Source organism: Triplophysa rosa, linkage group LG19 (assembly GCF_024868665.1).
Source record: "Triplophysa rosa linkage group LG19, Trosa_1v2, whole genome shotgun sequence".
Lineage (NCBI taxonomy): Eukaryota > Metazoa > Chordata > Actinopteri > Cypriniformes > Nemacheilidae > Triplophysa > Triplophysa rosa.
The window spans coordinates 11,419,402-11,441,554 of record NC_079908.1 but is presented as its reverse complement, the minus strand read 5'-3'; the positions used below and the strand labels follow the sequence as shown (position 1 = coordinate 11,441,554).

At 38.8% G+C, this 22,153-nt stretch overlaps 3 protein-coding genes and 1 pseudogene across 4 annotated transcripts; all 4 read right to left on the bottom strand.

Moving 5' to 3' along the window:
* Nucleotides 1-59: 59 nt before the first annotated feature.
* On the bottom strand, nucleotides 60-1,156 carry mrps12 (mitochondrial ribosomal protein S12). 2 transcript variants are annotated; one of them, XM_057359734.1, is made up of 3 exons: nucleotides 1,039-1,156; nucleotides 850-908; nucleotides 60-752 (listed from the first exon to the last, which is right to left on the bottom strand). In XM_057359734.1, the coding sequence occupies exons 2-3, from the start codon at nucleotides 896-898 to the stop codon at nucleotides 367-369; spliced, it is 435 nt and encodes a 144-aa protein (XP_057215717.1). In that variant the 5' UTR covers nucleotides 899-908; nucleotides 1,039-1,156; the 3' UTR covers nucleotides 60-366. The 2 variants fall into 2 exon arrangements, with proteins under 2 accessions (XP_057215717.1, XP_057215718.1); XM_057359735.1 differs by having other exon boundaries at nucleotides 60-749.
* Nucleotides 1,157-3,620: 2,464 nt separating this feature from the next.
* On the bottom strand, nucleotides 3,621-8,047 carry npas4b (neuronal PAS domain protein 4b). Its single transcript, XM_057359714.1, has 8 exons — nucleotides 7,644-8,047; nucleotides 7,213-7,358; nucleotides 7,005-7,107; nucleotides 6,574-6,865; nucleotides 6,367-6,476; nucleotides 6,142-6,277; nucleotides 4,502-6,033; nucleotides 3,621-4,297 (listed from the first exon to the last, which is right to left on the bottom strand). Exons 1-8 carry the CDS (start codon nucleotides 7,816-7,818, stop codon nucleotides 4,272-4,274), a joined length of 2,520 nt encoding a protein of 839 aa, XP_057215697.1. The 5' UTR covers nucleotides 7,819-8,047; the 3' UTR covers nucleotides 3,621-4,271.
* Nucleotides 8,048-11,720: 3,673 nt separating this feature from the next.
* LOC130569827 (EGF-containing fibulin-like extracellular matrix protein 2) lies at nucleotides 11,721-16,637 on the bottom strand. Its single transcript, XM_057359727.1, has 10 exons — nucleotides 16,510-16,637; nucleotides 16,236-16,284; nucleotides 15,844-16,056; nucleotides 15,511-15,633; nucleotides 15,311-15,427; nucleotides 15,067-15,186; nucleotides 14,876-14,995; nucleotides 14,228-14,354; nucleotides 13,599-13,794; nucleotides 11,721-13,500 (listed from the first exon to the last, which is right to left on the bottom strand). Exons 1-10 carry the CDS (start codon nucleotides 16,591-16,593, stop codon nucleotides 13,339-13,341), a joined length of 1,311 nt encoding a protein of 436 aa, XP_057215710.1. The 5' UTR covers nucleotides 16,594-16,637; the 3' UTR covers nucleotides 11,721-13,338.
* Nucleotides 16,551-21,827, bottom strand: LOC130569834 (acidic fibroblast growth factor intracellular-binding protein B-like; annotated as a pseudogene).
* Between the last annotated feature and the right edge of the window lie 326 nt (nucleotides 21,828-22,153).

The window sequence follows — 22,153 nt, the reverse complement described above, 5'->3', positions numbered from 1 at the left end:
AAAAAGGAACCTTGTCTTTTTATGTCAGTAAGTAGTAACAGTGAAGAGCCACAACGTAATTCACTTTCAACAATGATTTTTATCAAAACAAGACACACTTTAACAGAAAAAGTTTCAAAAAATCATAACCAAAAGATGACTTTGCCAAGTTTGCCAAAACAACAATATAGGACTGTTAAGATCAAATATATGTATGAATCCTTGACCATCAGGACTGACAACTCATCACGTTGTTAAAGTCACATTACGCTTTATGTATCACATATGCAACTGTATAAACTATGAAAATCAAATGTACACTGTTGTTTTAAAAAAGAAAATGAAGTTAACATGTCTTTTTAACAGACTACTTAAATCTATAGTTGATTACTGTTTCTTCTTGACTACATGTGCACAGTCATATTTCCCTCTGACTACAGTAAGTTTGACCCCAGGTAAGTCCTGTGTCCGTCCTCCTTGTACCAACACCACATTATGCTCCTGGAGGTTGTGACCTTCTCCTGGGATGAACACGACAGCTTCTTTACCATTGGAGAGACGTACTCTCGCACACTTGCGGTTTGCAGAGTTTGGTTTCTTTGGCTTCCTGATCATAGTCTTCAGGACTACAGCTTTCAGCTGTGGCCGTCCAAAGGTGGCACTGACCTTTTTAGGAGGTGGGGAAGGTTTTCCCTTACGATGCATCTGGTTAAGTGTGGCCATTGTCCTGGTGAACACAGGTCCAGGCCACGAGTATACAGAACGGGATGCTGCTAAGAAGATAATTAAATTGAGAATGTCATCTTTATTATCATTATTTATTCATTATTTTGTAGTCAACGACAGAAGTGAGATGTTTGTGAGACTCACCCTGCAGAACAGAGGACAGCATTGGTCTTAAGGTCCCTAAAAACGCCATCCTGTTTATTCTGCACGTAAAACATTTGCAAAGTTAAATCACCGCACAATTCATAACATGTGTATCATGTCAATATCACAGTGAGAGGCAAATAAGTATACTGTGACAACGCAAAATTATATGACTCGTATTATATGTACCTGCACGCACGTTCCCGAAATTGTAATATTCAGACAGAAAAACGAGGACTAAATGTTCAACCTTTATAGTGCAATAGTGCCATGCTCGCCACCATGTTGAATATACATCGACCCGGAAGAATCTTCCTCTGTATCCAAGACCAATGTCGCGCTCAAGTCTGCATTGGCTCTTAGCGCCCCCTAGCGGATGAGTTTTCACTGTCTATCAATTGAATACATTTACATCAAATTATACAACATCTACAATTCCTCTATCACTGCAATCAAAACCACGGTATAGAACACAACATAAAAGAGCCTCTGATTGTGGTTTGTATACAGTATACGGTGCCATTCAAAGCAGGAACATTTCAAGCAGTCTACATTTTTTCGCCCACCATTGTGTGTTCAGTGTCTCAGAGTACTGTATAATTTGCAGTATGGGTTTAATTGTTGTAATTATTGTGCTATTGTATTGTTTCTATGCCATAGTATGGGGTCAGGGCCTGTGGTGGGTGTCAGGCTTAAAGGGACAGTTCACCCCCCAAAAAAAATTCTGTCATCATTTACTCGCCCTCGAGTTGTTCCAAATCTGTATAAATGTCTTTGCTCTGATGAACACAGAGAAAGATATTTGGAATAATGCTTGTTGTAAACAAACAGTTCTTGCCCACCACTGACTATCATAGTAAGAAAAATGACAATGGTAGTCAAAAGTGCCACAGAACTGCGGTTTGCTTTCCTACATTCTTCATAATATCTTCTTTTGTGTTCAACAGAACAAAGAAATGTATAAAGCAATTTTTCCTACTATTTCCTACTAGTCAATGGTGGCCAAGAACTGTTTGGTTACAAGCATTCTTACAAAGATCTCTATGTTCATCAGAACAAAGTATGTACAGATTTGAAACAACTTGAGGTTGAGTAAAGACAGAATTTACATTTTTGGCTAAACTGTTCCTTTAACTGTTGGGTCCTGCAGAGATACTCAGCTGATGCTCACCCGCAAGCAAAGTGCACCCCGCTGAAAAGTCACAGATATTTTTTTATAAAGGGAATTGTATTGGTTTTAATGGAAACTATAATGGACACTGGATCTCTGCTGGTAATGTGTTGGTGGGGTGTTGTTTGATGGATGAAAACCAAAAGAATGTGCACCATTACATGTTACTAGAAATGTTTTTATATTAACATTACATTTATTTAATTACTAGATGCTTTTATTTAAAATTACTTTCAAAGAAGAGAGCATTTCATATTTTTGGTTGTTTGGTAATAAGGATACAATCCTAAGATTTTTAATCGATTAAAGCATTTTTATACTCTATAAAATAAAGCGGATGTGCAGAATTTACATTTGCTGAATAAATTAACCTCAATTTCATTGATGCCCACTAAACGTCAGCACTGAGCACTCTCTTCAATAAATAATTACAAAGCAAAAGCAAAAATTGCCACTTTAGCTAGGTACAATTATTTGTCAAATTAATACTTCCTTAAAGTTTTTATTTCTGTCTTTATTTCAGCCAATATTCTGTTATTATGAAGAACGTGATTCATTAGATGTTGTTTCACTCACTGCATTTGTGCTTTAGTAAAGAGATATTTAGGTTATCTTTGAATAGTCCACCCAAAGTAAGTGGTTGTTTTCATCGTGCATCTCAGAAAACACGACAAGAGTGCCTTCATTTTTGCATTTTCATGATAATGTAAGTGGCCGAGAGCTATTTGTGTGGACGTATCTGAAGGCCGCTGAAGAGCGAGGCAGTGGTGAAGGAAGAGATGAGTTAAAGAGGTAAGGGTGAGTCATATGGAAAGAGAGAGGGAGTACTAATGAATGGGCCGATATGAATGAGAAAGCACAGATGTGTGAAATAGGGTGGATGAAAAGAAATTCAGCTGACTGATTGGAGGAGAGGGAGGAAAGAGGAATGAATAAGCACCTAGTCCCTAGTGCACCTTCCGAGCATTCGCTTTTGAATTCTGTCTATTTTTATTCCTCTTCACTGCTGAAGGTACATCATCCTCACAAGGACAGGAAGCAGAGAGTTTCGTTCAAAGAGTGCGGTGGGGGGACAAATGTGTGATATTTTTGGAAGTTGGGTCCTTGGTTTTGTGTGGGAGGGTCAGTATAGCGCCGGACATTGGACTGAATGAAGAGGTGCATAACTAACAATGGTTTAGGGGCGTTGGAGGTGGAGATTGCCAAAGGAAGATCTCTCATCCACCCGGCAACAAGAGAAAAAATGGAAACAGAGATTGAGAGAGTGTCGGGCAGGAAGGAAAGGCCATATAGGGTATTATCATGCGCCATGAGCTTCCAGGTACAGTATAATGGGAAAGTGTGGGCTGGCTATTCGCTATGCATTCAGCGGACTTCTATGCGTGTGCATGTGTGAGTAGGAGGTTGATTGTCTCCACCGTGAGTCAAGAGCATAGGCTACGTCAGGAAAAACAGATAGCACCTCATCATCTGCGTCAGTCATTGCTCTCGGTCTCAGGAAACCATGGAGATACAGTAAAAATGCAGTGAATGAGAGAGAGAGAGTGGAGTACAATAGAGGGGGCAGCAACAATGAACAAACACTGATACACCTCGCTTTGATGCATTTAATTGACTCTCATATACATATTTGGATAACAAGAGAGCATCATTCAAGGATATTCTTTCTGGAAACAAGAAAATATGATACATTTAAATGCTATGTAACATGACTTCTGGATCTCCAAACAACGTTTTTTATATGAATAAAGGACAAAATGTAAAGAAATATTTGTATTATCATTTATTATAATATACAATATATAAACATTTATTATAAATCTATATTTATGGACTGCAAGGATGTACTGACACAAACACATCTTGCAAACAAGCTCAATGAAAAGCAAATAGAAAGAGAGAAGGATTCAATCCTCTACTTAACCGTAGAACTCTACGATGGCTTCAATACAGTCATTAGTATTCAACATATTTTGTTTTGTTTTGTAAAGTACAATCTTCACTATAAGTGAATACAAAGTGGCACTTTGCAAAATGGCCTTATCAGGTATATTTTAAGTATTTTGTTCCCCAAACTGACAGTCCAATGTGAATAGATACATGTTCATGTAATTTCATGAATTATAAACATATACTGTATATCTGTTTGCTTGTCTTTTTACACTTTGATTAAAATGGTAAAAAAAATCAGAAAAAATTGTTTTGTAAAAGATGACAATATGCCATACTTGAATTAAGTCACAGACTTATGTTAAAACATGTGATCACTTGTTCCATCTGTAAGAAAAAAATAAAGAAAAATCAAAGTTTAGACATTTTTACAAGTGTAAAATATTTACATTTTTTCATGTTTAGGTAATATATATATATATTTAAATAAATAAATAAATACATATTATTTTATTTTTGATGTACCCTTTAAATGTTGTCTCAACTTTATATTGACATAAAGTATAAAATATTTACATCTCATTTTCTTACCTTGGTAGAAGATCTGTTGACCGCCTTGATAAGGGAGTTGATACAACTCATCTTGTTGCCTCTTGGCAGGAGTCATTGGGGCAGTCGCCCCAAACACAGGTTCCATGCTGACCAGCTCCTCTAGGAGGGACTGGGCACAAGGCAGAGCGGGGGTGGGAGCTGGAAGAGCTTGAGCTGGGATGGACCCCAGGGAGGCTGGAATAGTGTTGGACATCATTGGAGGCATCATCTCCACGTCCATCACACTATCTGTGAAAGCCTTTCCCTCAGGACTCTCTGCTTCCCGCAGCCCACCCGTGCAATTACACTGCGTCGAATGGACGCTACAGCGGTGGTGTACACCAATCAGAGTGATCTCCTCCTGGGTGTGAACAGGAGAGTAGTGGCTCATAGGGGTAGGAGTGGAGCGCTGAGCGTAGGTGAGCATCGATGGAGATGAGTAAGGTGAGAGAGGTACGGGGGAGGTGGATGACAGAGGGATACCATCTACTGCTTTCTCCTCAAACATACTGACATCAATGTGAGCCAAGGAGGAGTGCGGCCCCTCAACGGATGCAGCGGGATTGTGGGAAGATGCGTGATGCGGGGGGGCCGATGAAGGGTTACATTTGGCTTGTGGGTGGTTGTGACAGAAACCTTCAGCTAAAGTGCTTATATACTGAGCTAGGAGAGAGATCTCCATTCTTTCTATTTCACTCTTCTCCTCTTGAGAGAAGAAACTCAAACAGGGTTTTTTAGTGGGCGAGGCTTCGGGGGTTAAAAGGCCTTCAGGGGGACCATGGAAGGGGAGATGAGGGATGTCTACAAATAAAGGTCCCCTGATTTCTGGCAATGCCATGAGAATGCATTCATCATTCCCTGGGCTGTCCGGAGTTGGTGGTAGTGTCTCGTAAAGACGTTTACGGCAGTGTTGGGTTGGAGTTGTTTGCCCCAAACCAGCAGAAAGGGACACTGATGTCATAGACTGCCTTCTATTACCTACAGCACCCAGGTCTGAATTAAATGGCTCATCACCAAATATAAAACTCCCCCCTCCCACTCTAGGGGTGTAAGGGGGTGTACAAATAAACTCTTCTGAGTTTTGGCGATGAGGAGCTTTGAATGGAGGAACTGGTGGGGGGATGGTTTGGGTTTGGGGAACCAAAGAAAGATCTGAGATGCTGTTCGGGTTGGTCAGATGTATAGGGATGGCTGGTCTAGATGCCTGTTTTGGTGAGTCTGCAAGCCACAGCTGGTGACTGCCATGCTGTTGAGGATGGATTTCTTCATCCTGGGGAAACCCTTGAAGGGGATCAGGGCCAAGTGGCAGGTTGGAGGGGGCAGAGGTACCGGGGAACTCATCAGAGGAGCTCCGCCCAGAAGTTATGAAGCTGAAGTCAAAAGATTGGGATGACAGGCCACTGCTGCTGGGGGTGAAGACTTGGTCTGGGCTGGACAGAGGGTCAGAGCATTGTCGTGTCTCCTGGTACAGGAGAGCTAGCTGGTTCTGCTCTGAATACAACTGCTGACGCACCGACCAAGCTTCAGACTCACTGAGGGATGGAGGAGAGAAGAACGTTACCATTTTTCATAATATGACATTATTTAAAAAATGCATTCTTTTACTGAATAACTAAAACTGAATGTAAGGAATTATGTACCTTATGACGTAATTGTGGCTGTTGATGGGAAATTCTCCAGATTCCAGCTGAAGAACTAAATAAAGCCAGATCCATGAGTGATCAGCTGCCTCTACTTGGACCACCATCTCCACCTGTCTCTCCCTTCCTTCATGCACTGAAAATGGACACAATGACCAATTAAAACACAACATAAGCTTTTTGGTGTATAGCATAAACTTCACTCAACAACAAATGTGTACTCACGCAGGGCGCAGTGCTGTGCAGAGGCGTGGGAGAGATCACGAGGATGAATCAGACTGTACCAAGAGCGATGGCGCAAAGTCTCTAGGTCATAGCCGAGGTACATGCTTATACTGACAGAGAAAGAAAAGAAAAACATGCAAATCATTCAATCACACTCAACAACATCATCATTTGCCAAGAGGAAAAATGCACATTCAGAGGACTCACCTATCTTGCGCCGCAAGGATTCTCATGTCCCGGCTGTGCTGAGACTGGAAACAAGATAGCAGGAAAGACTGCTCAGCCGGTGGGGTGGGGAGAGGATTACTGGCCGAAGAAACGTGTGGGACATGGGACTCCAGTGGGGAGCAAAAACACACCCACACTGGGTTAGAGGTCCAGTATGTGGATGTGTGGTAGGGAGGGGGCAGACAGCGTGCCCGGACAAGCGTCTGTTTGTTCCCTGATCCTTGCCTCCTTACAAACTTTGAAGTGTTGAAACGGCAGCGAAAGAGGCGATCTGGAAGAGGACAGGGGGTTTAAACGTTTTAATATTTTGCAAGAATGGCAAAAATAATAATAATAATTATAATAAAATAAAAAAGAAGGTGGCAAACCAACAGAGTAAATTAATAAATGTCACATGTAGTGTAAATTACCAGTGTCAGGTGTAGTGATTGGCACAAGGTTTCCCCTTACGATAAAGTGGTCGGCAGGGTCTATAATGTCGTACACACTGTCACTCTGAGCGACTAGATCCACCTGAACGAATCATAAATAATTGTTTCAGAAAATTGCGCAACTGGTAATACAAACGAATTAAAAGTTTCAAATATTTTTATTTTCAAATATTTTTATTTCTCTCACCATGGAATGGCCGAGGTGCTCCGCGACATTGTCCGACAGATGCAGAAGTTTTCCTTCACTCGTCAGCACGAGCATGAAGCCGGGTAAAGTGTGCACGAGCTCCGAAAGTTCCGGCAAGGACAGCGCGCTCCCTTCTTGACTCGCCGCTATACGGATAACCACAAAATACTTATTAACTCGAGCTTAAGACTCAAAATAAATACTGTAATATATACAATGTCAACATTGTCTCAATCTACAGCTTTAAAAAATAATAATAATCTAAAGCCAGATAAATATAAACAGTTCAACATCAGCACCATAGACAGAGACGAGCTACGTTCAGAACTCTGGACAGAGTCAAAGATGCCTCAGATATGACCTGTGCGCGATTCTCAACAACACCAGTCACAATTTATTACTAATGTCCTTTAAAAATGATGTAATCATACCTTGTGAGAAGAAGACGGACTTTCTTGTGTAAATGCAGGCGAGGGACATAATGTGAAGATAAGAAAGTCGAGCTTTGTCGGCTTCGGAAATAGGGAGCAAGTCCTTCAGATTGCGAATCTCTGCGTTGATTTGATCTCTCCGAGCTTTTGATGCTCCTTTGGTAGACCGGTACATTTTCTCTTGTGTCCACGAATCTTTGTAATGGACAAAAATTGGGTCGAAATTCCGTTTTGCTTGACTGCCTGCAGTTAGAACTATTTAGGCATCATTGGAGCATATGCTACTTCTTGTAACCATTTAGGATACTATCTTTGAAAAAATAAAGCTTTCCCTTGTCCATATATCCTCTAAGTTTTACTGTTGGTGATGTTAACTAATTGACCAACTGTCTCTCTCGCTTGGTTTGGTGTGAAGAAGATCCTGATTGAAACACTGCATCCAGACCCTTTATATAGAGAGCAAACTTGAAAAATGATGGGAGGGGCGTGCATGATTTGAATCTGTTCTCCAAGTATCTCTGCATTGCTTCTGTGATGATGACGTAGGGTAAATATGGGATCCCTTTCAACGCACAGAGCCAGATTTGGACAAATATTAAACAGAGGCATCAACTCTCCATCCTGTTGCCATCACAGAGTTCCTGTAACAAAATGTTTCTGATTGGCATTGGGAAAATTTGTTGTTTAGGCATTTTATGCAGCGCTTGCTTAATCGGTGCTTTCAAACAGTGAGAACGTATATCTTATGTAAAGTACTCCACGTGCATTTCTATAAAGAGGAGGAGGAAGAGAACTCACGACGTTACATTAACCAACGTTGCATGCCACCCATGCATTAAAAATAGAAAACAAACAATCAAGAAAATAATGGTTTTATCCCACGACTACCCCCACATGCAATGATTATTAGCAAACCGCAAGATCGCTCCTTTAACATTTACAGCCAACTAATTAAACAAGTCAGAGGTCATATTCATATATTCGATATAATTAACATAAGAATTTAATTTCATAAGTAGGAAAACGGATGAGAATTTAAACATTTAATAGAACTGACAGAACCAAGATCGCGATGTTTTTAGCCACGTTTGCCTATGCATTTCAGGTGAGGTTGATAGATTAGGTCAATAATATTGTTTACAAGTTTTTGGATTTACTGAAAAGCCTAGGCTATATTAAGTTTTTGAAAAATATTTGAAATTTTATCTGCTAAGTGACGTCACAGAACCCAAATTTACTTGGCCGTATTAAGACTTTATTTCATTTCATTTATTTAGCTCCTTTTCACTTATTTTTTCCCTAGTAAATTTAAACAAAAGAGAAAGTTTCCTATTTATGGGGTTCATGTAAAGACAGAAAGAGAAAAGGAACAGTTTGAAGGACACATGTCTGGTTTTATAGTACTTCCTTCTATATGTTCATGTTTTTTTTAAACCAATGAATCAAGGTCTTCAATCTTTTAAAACGAAAAACTGTTGCTTGGCAACCCTCCTTATAAATTCCTCAGTCAGGACAGGGCTGAGGATGCTGAAGATTCAAACTGCTGTTCTTTATATATAGAAAAACTTACAAATGTCCACATAAAACAGTGGGAAATATGTCATGTCATGATTCATGTATAAAAAATATTGTAATAAAGTGGGATTGGGACTCTTTGCAGACCTCTTTTACACCTCTCTGTGATAGCCTACTGTATGTTTTCTCTTACATTTTCAAAGAAATGTTTGTTTTAAATGCAACAAGTGGCACAAAATTTATGGGAAAAAATATGTATGTACATTTGTGTGTATAAACAAAAGTTTAAAACACTGTAAGTGAGCTGAAAGTTCTCACCCACACGTCTCTCCCTTCTCTCTCCTCCCATTGATAAAGCTTATTCAAACAACAACCTTGTAACTCTGCTTGCTTTTCTCTTTCCTTCATTGGCCAGGTTATTTTTAACACCCAGCTCAGTGGTCATTTATTTCAAACTGTTTTCAGTTTTCTCATACATTCTAAATATATTCTTCAAGGACGGACTGATCAATATGTGTTCATTGGACTAACATTTATGAACGTTATATTGTATGTCTTGTTAATCTAGAAGATAACATGCAGTTTGTATCCTGCTCATCCATCAACTGCAGAGGTGATGTTCATCCTGGGGTTAAATAAGACTGAGTCACATTTCCTGTTTGCTCTATCTTACATTCTTTGTCAGCCATTAACTGCATCAATACTGTCCTTTCCCCTGTTTTTTTTCTATTTCTATTCAGCCTAAGAAATTATGGCCATTATGGATACCATTTGAACTGTAATGAATGTATAATTTTGAAAATGGGAGGAAGTACAATGACACAAGAGGACTTGCCAGTGCAGACTCTTTGGTGTTTGTTGGACAACCCCAGAATTTGGCATAGTTCAGAACATGTGGTATCAATATTGATGAAAAGTTTTGCTGGAAGCTTTGTGGACCTGGTCTTTGGGAGAGAGAGCCCTGCAGAGAGGGAGCTGCCACCTTAACCCCCGAGTTCCCATCGGACTTTTTTGTTTATTACGTGGGTGGCACAGCCATCTGGTGAAATCTGAATAAAAGTGCCAGTGTATGTCTATTTTATGTAAAATGACTTCTTTTCCATGAAAGAAGCTGTTCACCTGGATAATTATCTTATTTTGAAAATGTGTGTTCCACAAACGTCACATGGTCGGTCAGCTTAAAGTATGTGACACTGGGTAAACCTTCTTCTCAACACTGAAAAAATATTCATCTTTAGTGCACATAGTGAACGATTGTCATCTGTGAACCAGAACAAAACAGATCCATAAGTGATTAATTGCCATCTGGACATAATAGACAGAATGGCAAAAGTGCATTTTTCAGACAGAGAATTGCATCTCTTTTCTGCGAAAATTCTTGTTTTATTTGGGGGTCTATACATGAAGCTAATACTTTACCATCTCTGTATCTCTGCACCCATGGCAACTGAGCTGCTGTAACTTAGTAACAAAAATTGAGCATTGCAACAGATGCGAAATGATGATTCTTTTCAAACCCGCCAATTTGAACTCCCGGAGACAAGTAACATTTAACCTGTCCTAATGAAGTGAAATTGGAATGTTTTTAAAGGAGATGATCAATATAGAGTGAAAGTGAATGACCATGGCCATTCCATTTATGGTTAGGCCTTACTTACAGGTACTTTAAAAATATTTGGAATGTAACCAGTTTTCTGTTCACTAACATATAAACACAGGGTTGAAAGCTCACCGTGTGATAGCCATCACTTGTGTAGAGCACATTAAACCATTTGGTGGGTCAAGTTGCCTCTTGGTTTTAAGAAACCTTTATCACCTTTGTCGTCTTCCTGAAAGTGGTAGAAAATGACAAGGAAATTGTAAGCAGCAGGAGTGTTTCGCACATAAAGCATGAATTAAATCTCCTGAGAGGTGAATTCATACATTTTTTTCAGCCATTCATGGGTATCAAAGATTTAAAAAAATCATTTTGTTAATGGCCTGATTGTGACGTGTATTTTGAGGGGGTGGCAGGAAAACGACTCCAGTGTAACATGGCCCCACTAAGCTTGCAAAAATAGAACCAAAACACCCTTTACTTGCTATTTATGTGAAAATAACAAGCCTTAATATAAAAAAATCTAAATTTAGCTATTAATGGACATGCATACAAACATTTGTTTATTTTAATCGCAGGTAATAAGGCAATTTTGCTAAAAATAGATAACAGACAGAAAAATACAGATCGGCTACATTGTGTATGTTATGTTAGGGCTCACTCACTATTGTTGTGGCCACAATAATTTACAATAGCAATATTATTGCAATGTCTACTGTAATAAATAAATAATACTATTAGTCAAATGTATCTTTAATTTTGTTTATCTTGTGTTTTCTCTCTTTTTGGCCAAAGAATCACACTTAAATTACTAGTGTAGAAATTGTAACCAATGTTACTCTTAAGGCAAATTTATGCTGAATTATTAATGATATAACCATACCATATGTGTAGAATTTAAATGATAACGAAAATCATGGTTTTTAATATCAAGGTATTATTGTTAATACTAGTATCTTGTGACACTCCTATCAACAATGAAGGCCTTGTGCTAACTTCAAAGGAAACAAAAGACTGGAGTATATAAATATGTTAAAGCATTCATTATTTTATCATATACACTAATATTTGTCATTGTGCTGTGAACACCTCAGTCTTAAAGTTACACCATATCACACCTACATCCATCTGCTGTCCTACCCACAAGCCCTCTGTGCCAACACTGACCATCAATGAGCTCATCACTTCCCTGCTGTATCTGTACGGCACTGACTTCACACGTAGCATTTTACAATAAAAACTACACACAATTATAAACACAAATAATTTCACAGACCCATAGCGGCAACAAATCAGACAGTGAGTCAACTTGAACTTCCTACTCAAGTGTGAGATGACCAGTCCATTGGTGAATTTATGTTAATTAACTGGCCAACAAATAACACAAACACTTAGTACTTTTAAAGATGTTTGTTAAAGATGTAGGTCTTTATTTGTAGTCCTTTTGTAGTTTTTATCTGTTAACTATTTCAGTTATTATGTATTTAGGCTCATGTGTAATGAAAATGATTTTAAAAGTAAAAAAATGATCAAGAGGAAAGACAGTTGTTCCAAAGTAGCCAACAGTTATTCTAAAAATCACATCTAAACATATTGAATTACTGTTTGTGTAATTTGACTACAGTAATGAAACCTTGTTAATGGCTATCTTTTAAAATCTATACAGTATATATAAATTTCACAGTGTGTATCAGTGTTACACTGTCACCATGTGGAGACACCTGAGAAATACATTTTATTTACTCACAGTCAGGAGGACGTCATTGACTAACACACCATAACACAAACATCAGTCCAGAAAACATTTTCAAGGTTCCAGCTTACAGTTCAGCACATCAGTACTGAGGAGAGTGCCTGAGAAAAATGCGGAAAAAAAACATTCAAGAGACAACAATAACTCTTATTCATCTGGACCAGAAAAGATCAAAGGATAACGAAGGAAGATAAGAAGGAAGGTTTTAAAATGAATATTAACTTATTTGATTCAATTCAATTTTATTTTGTAATTATGTAAAGACAAAAGCATTTTCAATGATTATAAAAATCTATTTTCAAACAATTTCCGTGGCCTTGAGGTGTCAAAGTGATCTGTTAGTGTTTTTACAAGATTATAGTGTTACAAAAGTAAATACAAAAATTCTTTGGAATGTTCATTGCATGTAGGCTTGATAATCATGTTTTATGATGATAATCAATTTATTCTTAGTGAATACTTATGTAACAATGTAAGGCTCTTTCCGGACCTTCTAGTGACAAAACATTAGATCAGTATCACTGTTTGCATGTGCGTGTGTGTATGCTGAAAGTATGTGTGATAATGAGTCTACGGTGACCAAGCAAGAAGAAGAAATGTTCAGCACGTTCAGCTTCGGCACTTCCAAGAATAGACCCACATTTCCATGCCAAAGACAGCCACAAAACAAGATGATTTCACCCGTGAATTCTTGGAAACGTGTTGCCAATTTTCAATCTATTAAAAAGCAGCTACAGCTAAAGCAGAATCAGACAAAATAAAAATAAAATATGGAAGAGAACAAAAATATCTCCTGTCCTTCAGTGTTTTTCTACATTATCTCTCTCTCTTCAGAAAGCATATGCCCCAACATAAACAGAAAGACGGAGAACAGAGCTGGTCTGGTAGTTCATGACAGGATTGACGGACACCATCTCCAGATCAAGGACGTACTCCTTGGGTCCAGTCACTGCTCGGGCCAGAACCAACATGGCACTGATGTTGTTGATTTGCTAGAAACAAGAGATTATTTGCATTTAGTGAATATGTTATTAAACTGACTATAATCAGTTATTAACTCTGTAAAGTCTCTATAAAGTTTCTGACTGACCCGTATGTAGAATTCTCCATTGTCATCCCCTGAGCGGATGCGGAAAGTGTTGTAAGCTCCAGGGTGGACACTGGTGGCCTGGATCTGGAAGATGTCTGAGGGAACTGAACGTTCAGAGGTGATGCTCATGTACCGATACACGATTGAGAAGGGTTGATCGTGGCACTCTGGCTTTACCACAGGACACACACAGCGACTAGTCGGAAAGAGAGAAAATACAGTACATGAATGGAAAAGGGTGTTCAATATTATGAAGTGCTCTGATTTAATTTAGATTACATAAGAAAGTGATATACAATGGATCAAAAAGTATTAGGACTCTTTTTAACACTTATAGTATGTAAGACTTCTCAGATAATTCTGAGAAAAAGAAAGTGACCAAATGTTGTCCTATATTTGAATAATATTTGCTTTATACTTTAAAACTATTTTGCATGAAAATGGTGCTTGTGCTAACTTTAAAATACATACCACATGGCTTAACATTTAGCTATCAATTGTAATTTTCATACATTTTTAATGTAGCTTAATGTACCCTATCTATATAATGTTTAATGCCACATTACAGAGAAATTTTCTTACTATTTCTATAGTGTTTGTGTGTGTTTAAACAAATCCACATCGCTCACTTTTCTGACACCTGAATGTAGGGGTCCTGGCAGCGGTTGGAGTCCACACACTGATGCCCACCATGAATGTTCACACAGATCTGTCCCTCCCCACACTGATGAGTGCCTGCTTCACACTCGTTCACATCTACACACACAATTATTACGAGTAACAGAAACTGAAGAAACTGTGTGTGAGTGAATGTGAGTCATATGTGATGTTAAGGCTATTAATGCTCAATGCTTTGTTTGTAGCAGATTTGTTGCTATTTTTATTAAACATTCCTTTCACAAGTCAAGCTAATTCAGAACAAATAGGTTTTTGTTTTACTTTTTTTGGTCAATGACGAGTTTCATGAGGTCACAGCTCTTTTCTGGGGAAGTCTATTTGTATTATCTTTTTAAATAGGGTAAGATTTTACCCACATTTTCTGTTGTTAACAATAAAGGCTTTTTTTAGGTTATAATTATCAATATATTTTAATATTATTCATACAAATGGCAATGTTTGCCGTTTATTTGTTAATTTCTTTTGGCAATATATAGCTTTGGTACAGGTTACAACCTAATGTGAAAGCAAAACCAAAACCAGCAGAACCATTGCTCTTAAGAGTCAAAAAGAAGTTAGGCAAATAATAAGGATTATTTTTCAGTATGTGAGACTTTGACCTTGGCAGAGTCGTGTTCCAAGTAGATCATAGCCATTTGGACAAACACAGGAGAATGTTCCGGGCTCATTCACACACTGAAACTGGCAAAGGAAACTGGAATAACTGCACTCGTCATTATCTGGAAAGAAAGAAACTCAGTCCATCTACGATCGGTCCAAAGGTATTAGGTGAATGTCACTAAACACTAACCATTGCATGAAAATCCATCTGATCCCAAGTCATAGCCCTGTTCACAGCGACACAGGAATGTACCATAGGTGTTGTAACATCTTTGCTGACAAGGTGCCCCCATCTCACACTCATTTACATCTAAAATACAACAGAGATGTTAGACATTTTTGAATGTGCAATTCCTTAAAAAGGGTATTTTAAAACTGTTACACTGGTGATGTGTAAACAGATCTTGGCAAATATAGCCGATTTAAGGACTCACCAATACAGGATCGGTTATTTCCTGCCAGCTGGAACCCAGGTTCACACTCACATGAGAAAGATCCAGGCACATTTACACAGCGATGCTGGCAATACCTGTACCTGCACTCATCAATATCTAACAGATGACAAAGTTGACTTATTAAAGATTGTTTAAAGATAAAGCTTTTCATTTAAACACATTTAAGATAGAGCACTCACCCACACACTCTATGCCAATCTTGTTGTAGCCATCAGGACACTGACAGGTGTAGGTGCCCACTGTGTTGATACACTGTTGACTGGGCTGGCAGTCGTGCAGGTTTAACTCACACTCATTGATGTCTATTTGACACATACACACATAAAATCCATTAAACGCAACATATATCAGCCATGCAGGATTATGGGTTTGATTTCCATGGAATGCACATACTGATAAATGCAAAGCTTGAATGCATAAATGTAAATGATCCAGATTCTCTTACACCAATGCATATCTATATCGTATATAACCCTTTGCATGTGCATCTTTAAAATCTCTAAAAAACTCACCAACACAAGAGTCCCCTTGGGCAGTGTAGCCAACAGGGCAGGGGTTAAAGGCCTCATTAATTTCCACAGTCAGACTGGTCTCTGAATGGCTGGAGGGCTCGGGGGCGGTGATAATGGAGGCAGAGCGAGGAAGGCACAGGTAACCACCGTAGTGATTGAAGCATTTCATTTCTCCCTGACATGCTCCCTGTATGGTCTCACACTCGTTTATATCTATGAGAAAAAAGGGGGATTTGGGGTTTTCATTGGGTAGCGCATTAAGAAGAGACAAGAAAAGCAAGACGTAGAACCAGGACAGAGAAATTGTGTATGTGACAATTAATCATCACAAGATAATCAGGGGACAAATGCATCACTTTCTCATCATCTTTGGCACATGACCTTCCACCCACCTCGACAGAGTTGAGTTTGCGCATCCCACTCGTAGCCATCTGTACAATCCTGGCAGAGAAAACAGTTTACTATGCGGGTGTCATCTTTAATCATTAGCACACACCGAGAAGTCACACCGACTTTGATTTGCAGGAACACCATCTAATGCAAAACGACGTCTGACAGCATTCAATACCACACAATCTGGGAGTTAAGTTGTGTACAATATATAGAAAGAGGGAGGGCGGGCGAGGGACAGATCAAGAACACAGACAAATTGTCACAATTACTTACTGTGTCTCGTTCAGCCGGGGATTGACAGATTGTAGCTGGAAGAACGGCCAGACCCACGCAAAGCAGCACATATGTGGCCTTCATAGTGACAGGGTTCAGAAGACTAACAGAGATGCACACACACGCAGCTGGACAGATGAACAAATGTGCAGATGTCGTTAAACTATACAATCTCGAGTCACTCAGTAGGCAGCCGAACGGAGAGCGGGGAGACGTGCGAAGAGGTCAAGGGGGTTTACTTCCTCTCTGCTCTGGAAACACATGCAGGTGGTAGACAGACAGACAGTCAGGTGGGTGAGGCCTTGTAAAACAACAACAATAAAGCTAATTGCAGATAAACAGTTACCAAGAACAGCACTCGCACATTTGTTTTACTAGGCAAACAACGAGAAAAGCACTAAACCATCATAAACCAGACTTGATGTGGTTTATTTAAGGTGGTCTTTTTTAACAAGATGGAAACATGATGTTTACCTCAATATAGATGAAATTCTGAACACTGCTCTATAATACTGTACAAAAAGTGATATTGATGTATCAAAGCAACAAGTCAGAGCTTGGAAAAGGAACAGAAACAACAAGTTGGTGCATATAATCAGATACCGCATGAGAGAAAATCAATGACAGCATTTCCATTGATTTGTAGCATTGCTCTGCTGTTAATGAAACATGTCTGCTGTCCTTGCTCTGCAGGATATATGACTACATGAACTGTATTGTGAGCTTTCTAGAAACACCCTAAGAATTAACTGCTTGGGAAACTAAAGGTTGCTGTCACATTACGCATGATTTTGTGTGGACTGACTAAAATACCTGATAGCATTTTAAACCAGTGTCACCCTTGCTTTCCATTGACAAATTCCATAGTAACTCCTCGTTTTGTATGAAGCATCCCATCATAGAAGTCAAAAGGCAACAACAAGGTGGAATAATATTTTTTCCTCCAAATACCCAAATAAGATTATTCAGATTAAACCAGAATAACTTTACAAACATTTTTCACTCTGTATTCAAAACACTAAAAAACAGATGGCAATCATGGTTTTGAACTCACTTCACTTGATCCACTTTCTAACGTCCAGTTGAACAGGACGATAAAACTTTTCCTCTTTCGTTGCTTTTTTCTTCAGATTTGCAGATTGTTTCAGAGCCGTGGGAGCTGTTGTACCAATGTAAAGTATATTATCGATGCGAGTAAGGGGGCAATGCTGGTGTGCAAGCTATAGAAAGGATCTTAGGACGGCCCACTTCTTCCCCTCCACCCACTTACAGCTCCTGTATCTCTTGCACCCTTCAGCCTCCCGCTTGTTTTCCTTTAGTCCCCGAGGATTCAAATTCCTAGCTTCCAGGCCAAATAAAAAATTCATCACTCAAGCGAAACAAAACAAAAGCAGCACAAGCTCTCTGCGTCCACTGGCAACACAACACACCTGGGGTTTATATGCCAAACCCTGTCGCACAGCCCTGGGCATTTCCATTTTTGGGCACTGGGCCTTGTTGGTCGTGTTTTTTTTGGCGTTGCTGTAATTACTTCCCATTTTAATTTGCTTTGCCTCTTTAGATCTCCTTGTGGAGCGAAAGAATGCAGACACAAATAACGGGGTTAAAAAGGAGCCAAATGCCTTGATTCTACAGTAACACTCCACTCGGTGCCAGGAATGTCATGTGTCTTCATTACACAAAGGTTTGGGCACCATTAAGACAATGGCTTTGATGGAAACCACAGCTTTTAGAAACAGCAGGGGTACTAGAGGTGGACGTTTCTTGCAGAAATTTACAGGCACTTTCCAGGACCATTTGTAGGGGCCGTGGGGGTGACATCTGTCACAGTTCTGGAATTTTATAAGGTAGTAAAAGTGTCTCCCCATCAATCCAACTCCAGAGCCAACTGTAGCCCCCTGCTGCTGACCCACCCCCCAGGACACACATTCACTCACATACTGCACAGACACACAGTCAGGTAGCAGTTTCAGTGTGGGAAAACACTGATCACTTGTTTACTGTAAGAGGGGATAACAGACCGCTTACTAACAAGGCCTATAAAACATTGCAAATAAAACAGATGTTGGAAGTTTTTTTTTACTTAAGATAAATCATAATCTACTGTACAAGCATACCCCTATATGTTCAAGTAAAAAGAAAGCAGAAAATATATAAACAGAGCAGAGGTAGTAATACATTAAGAAATAAAAGACACAGAAGTGACCGGCTTTAAACAATTAAGAGAAATTTGGTCTGGCTAAAATGAAAGTCATGTTCTAATCATGGTACATTTTCAGGATGCGGCTTTTGATGACTTCCATGTATCTGTCCCAAACTGCTTGATGCCTACAAAAAAGATTTTCTGAATCACAAACACAAATGCATTTCTATTAACCTGAAAGTTTCAAGGGTGTGCGCAGAGCTCAGGGGTTAAAGCAAAAAAAATCCTGAGCCTGAGCCTTTTATGCGGGGTTGCGAGAGTAGCCACATACGCAGGGTTATTTGTCAAACAAAATAGAACATTATTTCCCTTGAAACTAACTAGTAACATGCCGTTTTTGAGCTTCTCAGACAGGCGTTTCTTAAACGTGTGTGTATGGATCACAGAATGACTCGAAAGAATGGGCATAATTATAACGCACAAAACCAGTTTTATGCAATTATGGTACATAAAAAAATAGCTTAACATACCAAATTCAACCGAATTCATCATAATAAAAATCCTACTTATCAAAAGAAAACAAATAAGTAAATCTTTTTTCCAGAGCCGGAAATCCGGCACGGTGCCGGAAAACTTTAAGCCCCGCTGCTGTAGTGGTTGAGGAAATGTCTGAGGTCTCCAATTGTCCACTTATCTGACCGGCACGGTTCAATGAACTGAGAGGAGAACCAACATCATTCTGTCACATTCAACCTGGGAATATTATTTAATAGCAAATGTTTCATTTTACCACATGCTGTGTGTGTTTGATCTATTGTGTCAGTATTTTACCCTCTCCACAAGGTCGATGAACAGATCTCGGACGTATTTGGTGCGTGTGAGTTTTGAGGCGATGTTATCTAGAGCTTGTGACAAATTCTGTGAAAGTTTGCCCAATTAATTTTCAATCCAATAATCCAATAGCATTTAAGTCTATGAAATATATATTAATATACACAGCCGCGGCCAAAAGGGATGTCCAACTTTGGAAAATTGACATCACCCATTTATTCAAATATATTAATAAAATGTATGGTAACAATTTTGTATGAATGCTGTGTAGTTGTGCTTGGAGTGTAAACTGAAGCTCAGATTTAGGAAATTTTTAGAATGAAAAATTCTGTCATGATTTACTCACCCTCAAGTTGGTCCAAACCTGTATTAATTTCATTCTGTTGAACACAAAAGAAGATAGTAGTAGTTATTACTATTATAGTCAATAGTGCCCCAGAACTGTATGATTACAAACATTCTTCCAAATATCTTTCTTTGTGTTCAGCAGGACAACAAACTTATACAAGTATGGAACACCTTGAGGGTGAGTAAATCATGACAGAACTTTAATTTATGGGTGAACTGTTCCATTAAGGAGCCAAAAATGACACACAGCGCATGTGCAAAACCTGCCAAATAATTTTACTAAATAAATAACTTAATCAAGTAGTTTTCTCCAGTTTGTACATTTCTTAATACATTTTGATGGTTCAGTCTAACCTGAGGGGGCATAACAAGCAAATATACAAAATGCCTTCCTGATATCATCTATAGCCACTCCTATACATATCTGTTCTTTAAATTGGCCTCCATCTCATTGAAGGCTTGAATTCTCCCTTGAAGTTGTGCACACACCAAACTACAATGTGAAAAAAAGGGAGGAACATCACAGATGGCACGTTTGCTGTAAGCTTTACACGTGATCATCTGTAACTTGCATTAACTTGCATGCCTTTTGTGTTGATCCAGCATGTCCTTATCATTAACCAAACCAAAACAAAGTCTTTCAAGTCATGCAGAAACTCTTTTTCTAGATCAACATCCATGTCTTCCATTATGTTGTCTGAAAGAACATGTATAAAAAAGAAACAGCAATGAGAACCTATATACCTGCACTTCACTTTTCAAAATTTGTTTTGTCAAGTCCTATTACTCTTTTGTTATACACGAGCCAAACATTTCCCTAATCATAAGACACTGGAAAAAAAATTGTTGTGATGACAATAATATCTTACTGGGTTGGAATGTCATCAGGATGAAATTATGATGGAATTTATATCTTTAGGTAAAGTGTCTTTTAAAATAAACATATGTACATATCCAATAGAACCACTCATACTACTCTGTAACATTGGTAAAGGAATGACATGCTTCACTTGATTCCAAATAAGACTCCCACCTTGCCAGAGTATCAGACAGGAGAAAGTGACGTTGTATGTTCTCCACCAGAGGGCCTTTCAGCTCAATAATGATTAGATCAATATATTTCAATTCTTAATGTAAAACAAATACTGTAAATCACATTTCATTTAAATATGTTGCTAATCATGCAATATTTAACCTATGATTTGTTAAAATAACAAGCATAAAATATGAAATACACAAATATTGCAAGTGTATGCAGCATACAAGTGGCCAGTGTCTGCACCACCTGTCGATGACAGCTCTTGAGAGCAATCCTCTTTGAACTGATGTCATCCAAGTCTTTTTTGTCCCTTTGGAGAGTTTCTTTCCCAGCACCTCTCTGGCAAACACACTGTCAACCCCATAATAGCCTACCTGCAGGAAAAATGTGGCAACATATGAAAGCTGCCTAAACACACTGATAACAAGTGTAATTTCAGCATCACTCGCTTTTTATAAACAGATTTCCTAAACGATACTCCTGTCCTGTCATCCATTGACAATACACATTACATACTTAACCTGGTTCAAAATACTAGCACTGACCTCTCAATAAGCATGGCTTGATGGTGAGGAGGGAACTGAAACAGGAGCTGAGATTGGCCACTTTGAAGGGGACTGCAGGAGACGCTCACACATCTGGAAAGTTCTGAAATGGTCCATACTAGTGTCACTGTGCAGAACATCTGCATCGGCTTCATACCCTGCCTGCATTATAATTATTATCTGCATATGCGAACTCGTGAAACTCCAGCAATGCTCCTGCTTCCATCCACATTCTCATTGCATCTGTGACTATAAAAGTACTTCACCACAATATAAGCATAGTATTGCACTCGTTGAAACGTAATATAAACATAATATAGCAAATTGTATTACGAGAAATAATAACCTGTGTATCCATCTAACCACAGCTGGAAAACGTCTTATTATTGCCCACACACACATCTAATTCCATAGACATTCTCTTTAAAATAAAATAACATTAATAAATGGAATAAAAAATATTTTTTAAATGGATTATTAAGAGGGTATTACTACATGACGCATTTACTAAACAGCATCCAGCTTTTGCAGAGATTTAGTAAGTAGTCTGCTTCAGAGGTTTACTGAGTTAAATATGACTGACGAATTAAAAACTTACCGTATCAGTTTTTTATTGCACGGCCACTGGAAGCTGACAGTCAATGCAGACGGTTGTTAGCAGATACTACAATACTGAAAGTGGTGTCTCTGACGGCTCTCACTAAATCCTTGGTGTTTCGAGTCTGACGTCATCACGCA

Excerpts from the sequence above, each read along its gene's own strand:
- mrps12 (XM_057359734.1), bottom strand. The coding sequence starts at position 898 with ATGGCGTTTTTAGGGACCTTAAGACCAATGCTGTCCTCTGTTCTGCAG. Across the intron at positions 753-849 it reads GCTGTCCTCTGTTCTGCAGG|CAGCATCCCGTTCTGTATAC; the intron begins GTGAGTCTCACA and ends TTATCTTCTTAG.
- npas4b (XM_057359714.1), bottom strand. The coding sequence starts at position 7,818 with ATGTACCGGTCTACCAAAGGAGCATCAAAAGCTCGGAGAGATCAAATC. Across the intron at positions 7,359-7,643 it reads GTCCGTCTTCTTCTCACAAG|CGGCGAGTCAAGAAGGGAGC; the intron begins GTATGATTACAT and ends TTATCCGTATAG. Across the intron at positions 6,278-6,366 it reads TGCACAGCACTGCGCCCTGC|TGCATGAAGGAAGGGAGAGA; the intron begins GTGAGTACACAT and ends GTCCATTTTCAG.
- LOC130569827 (XM_057359727.1), bottom strand. The coding sequence starts at position 16,593 with ATGAAGGCCACATATGTGCTGCTTTGCGTGGGTCTGGCCGTTCTTCCA. Across the intron at positions 16,057-16,235 it reads GCAAACTCAACTCTGTCGAG|ATATAAACGAGTGTGAGACC; the intron begins GTGGGTGGAAGG and ends TTTTTCTCATAG. Across the intron at positions 15,187-15,310 it reads AAATAACCGATCCTGTATTG|ATGTAAATGAGTGTGAGATG; the intron begins GTGAGTCCTTAA and ends GTTGTATTTTAG.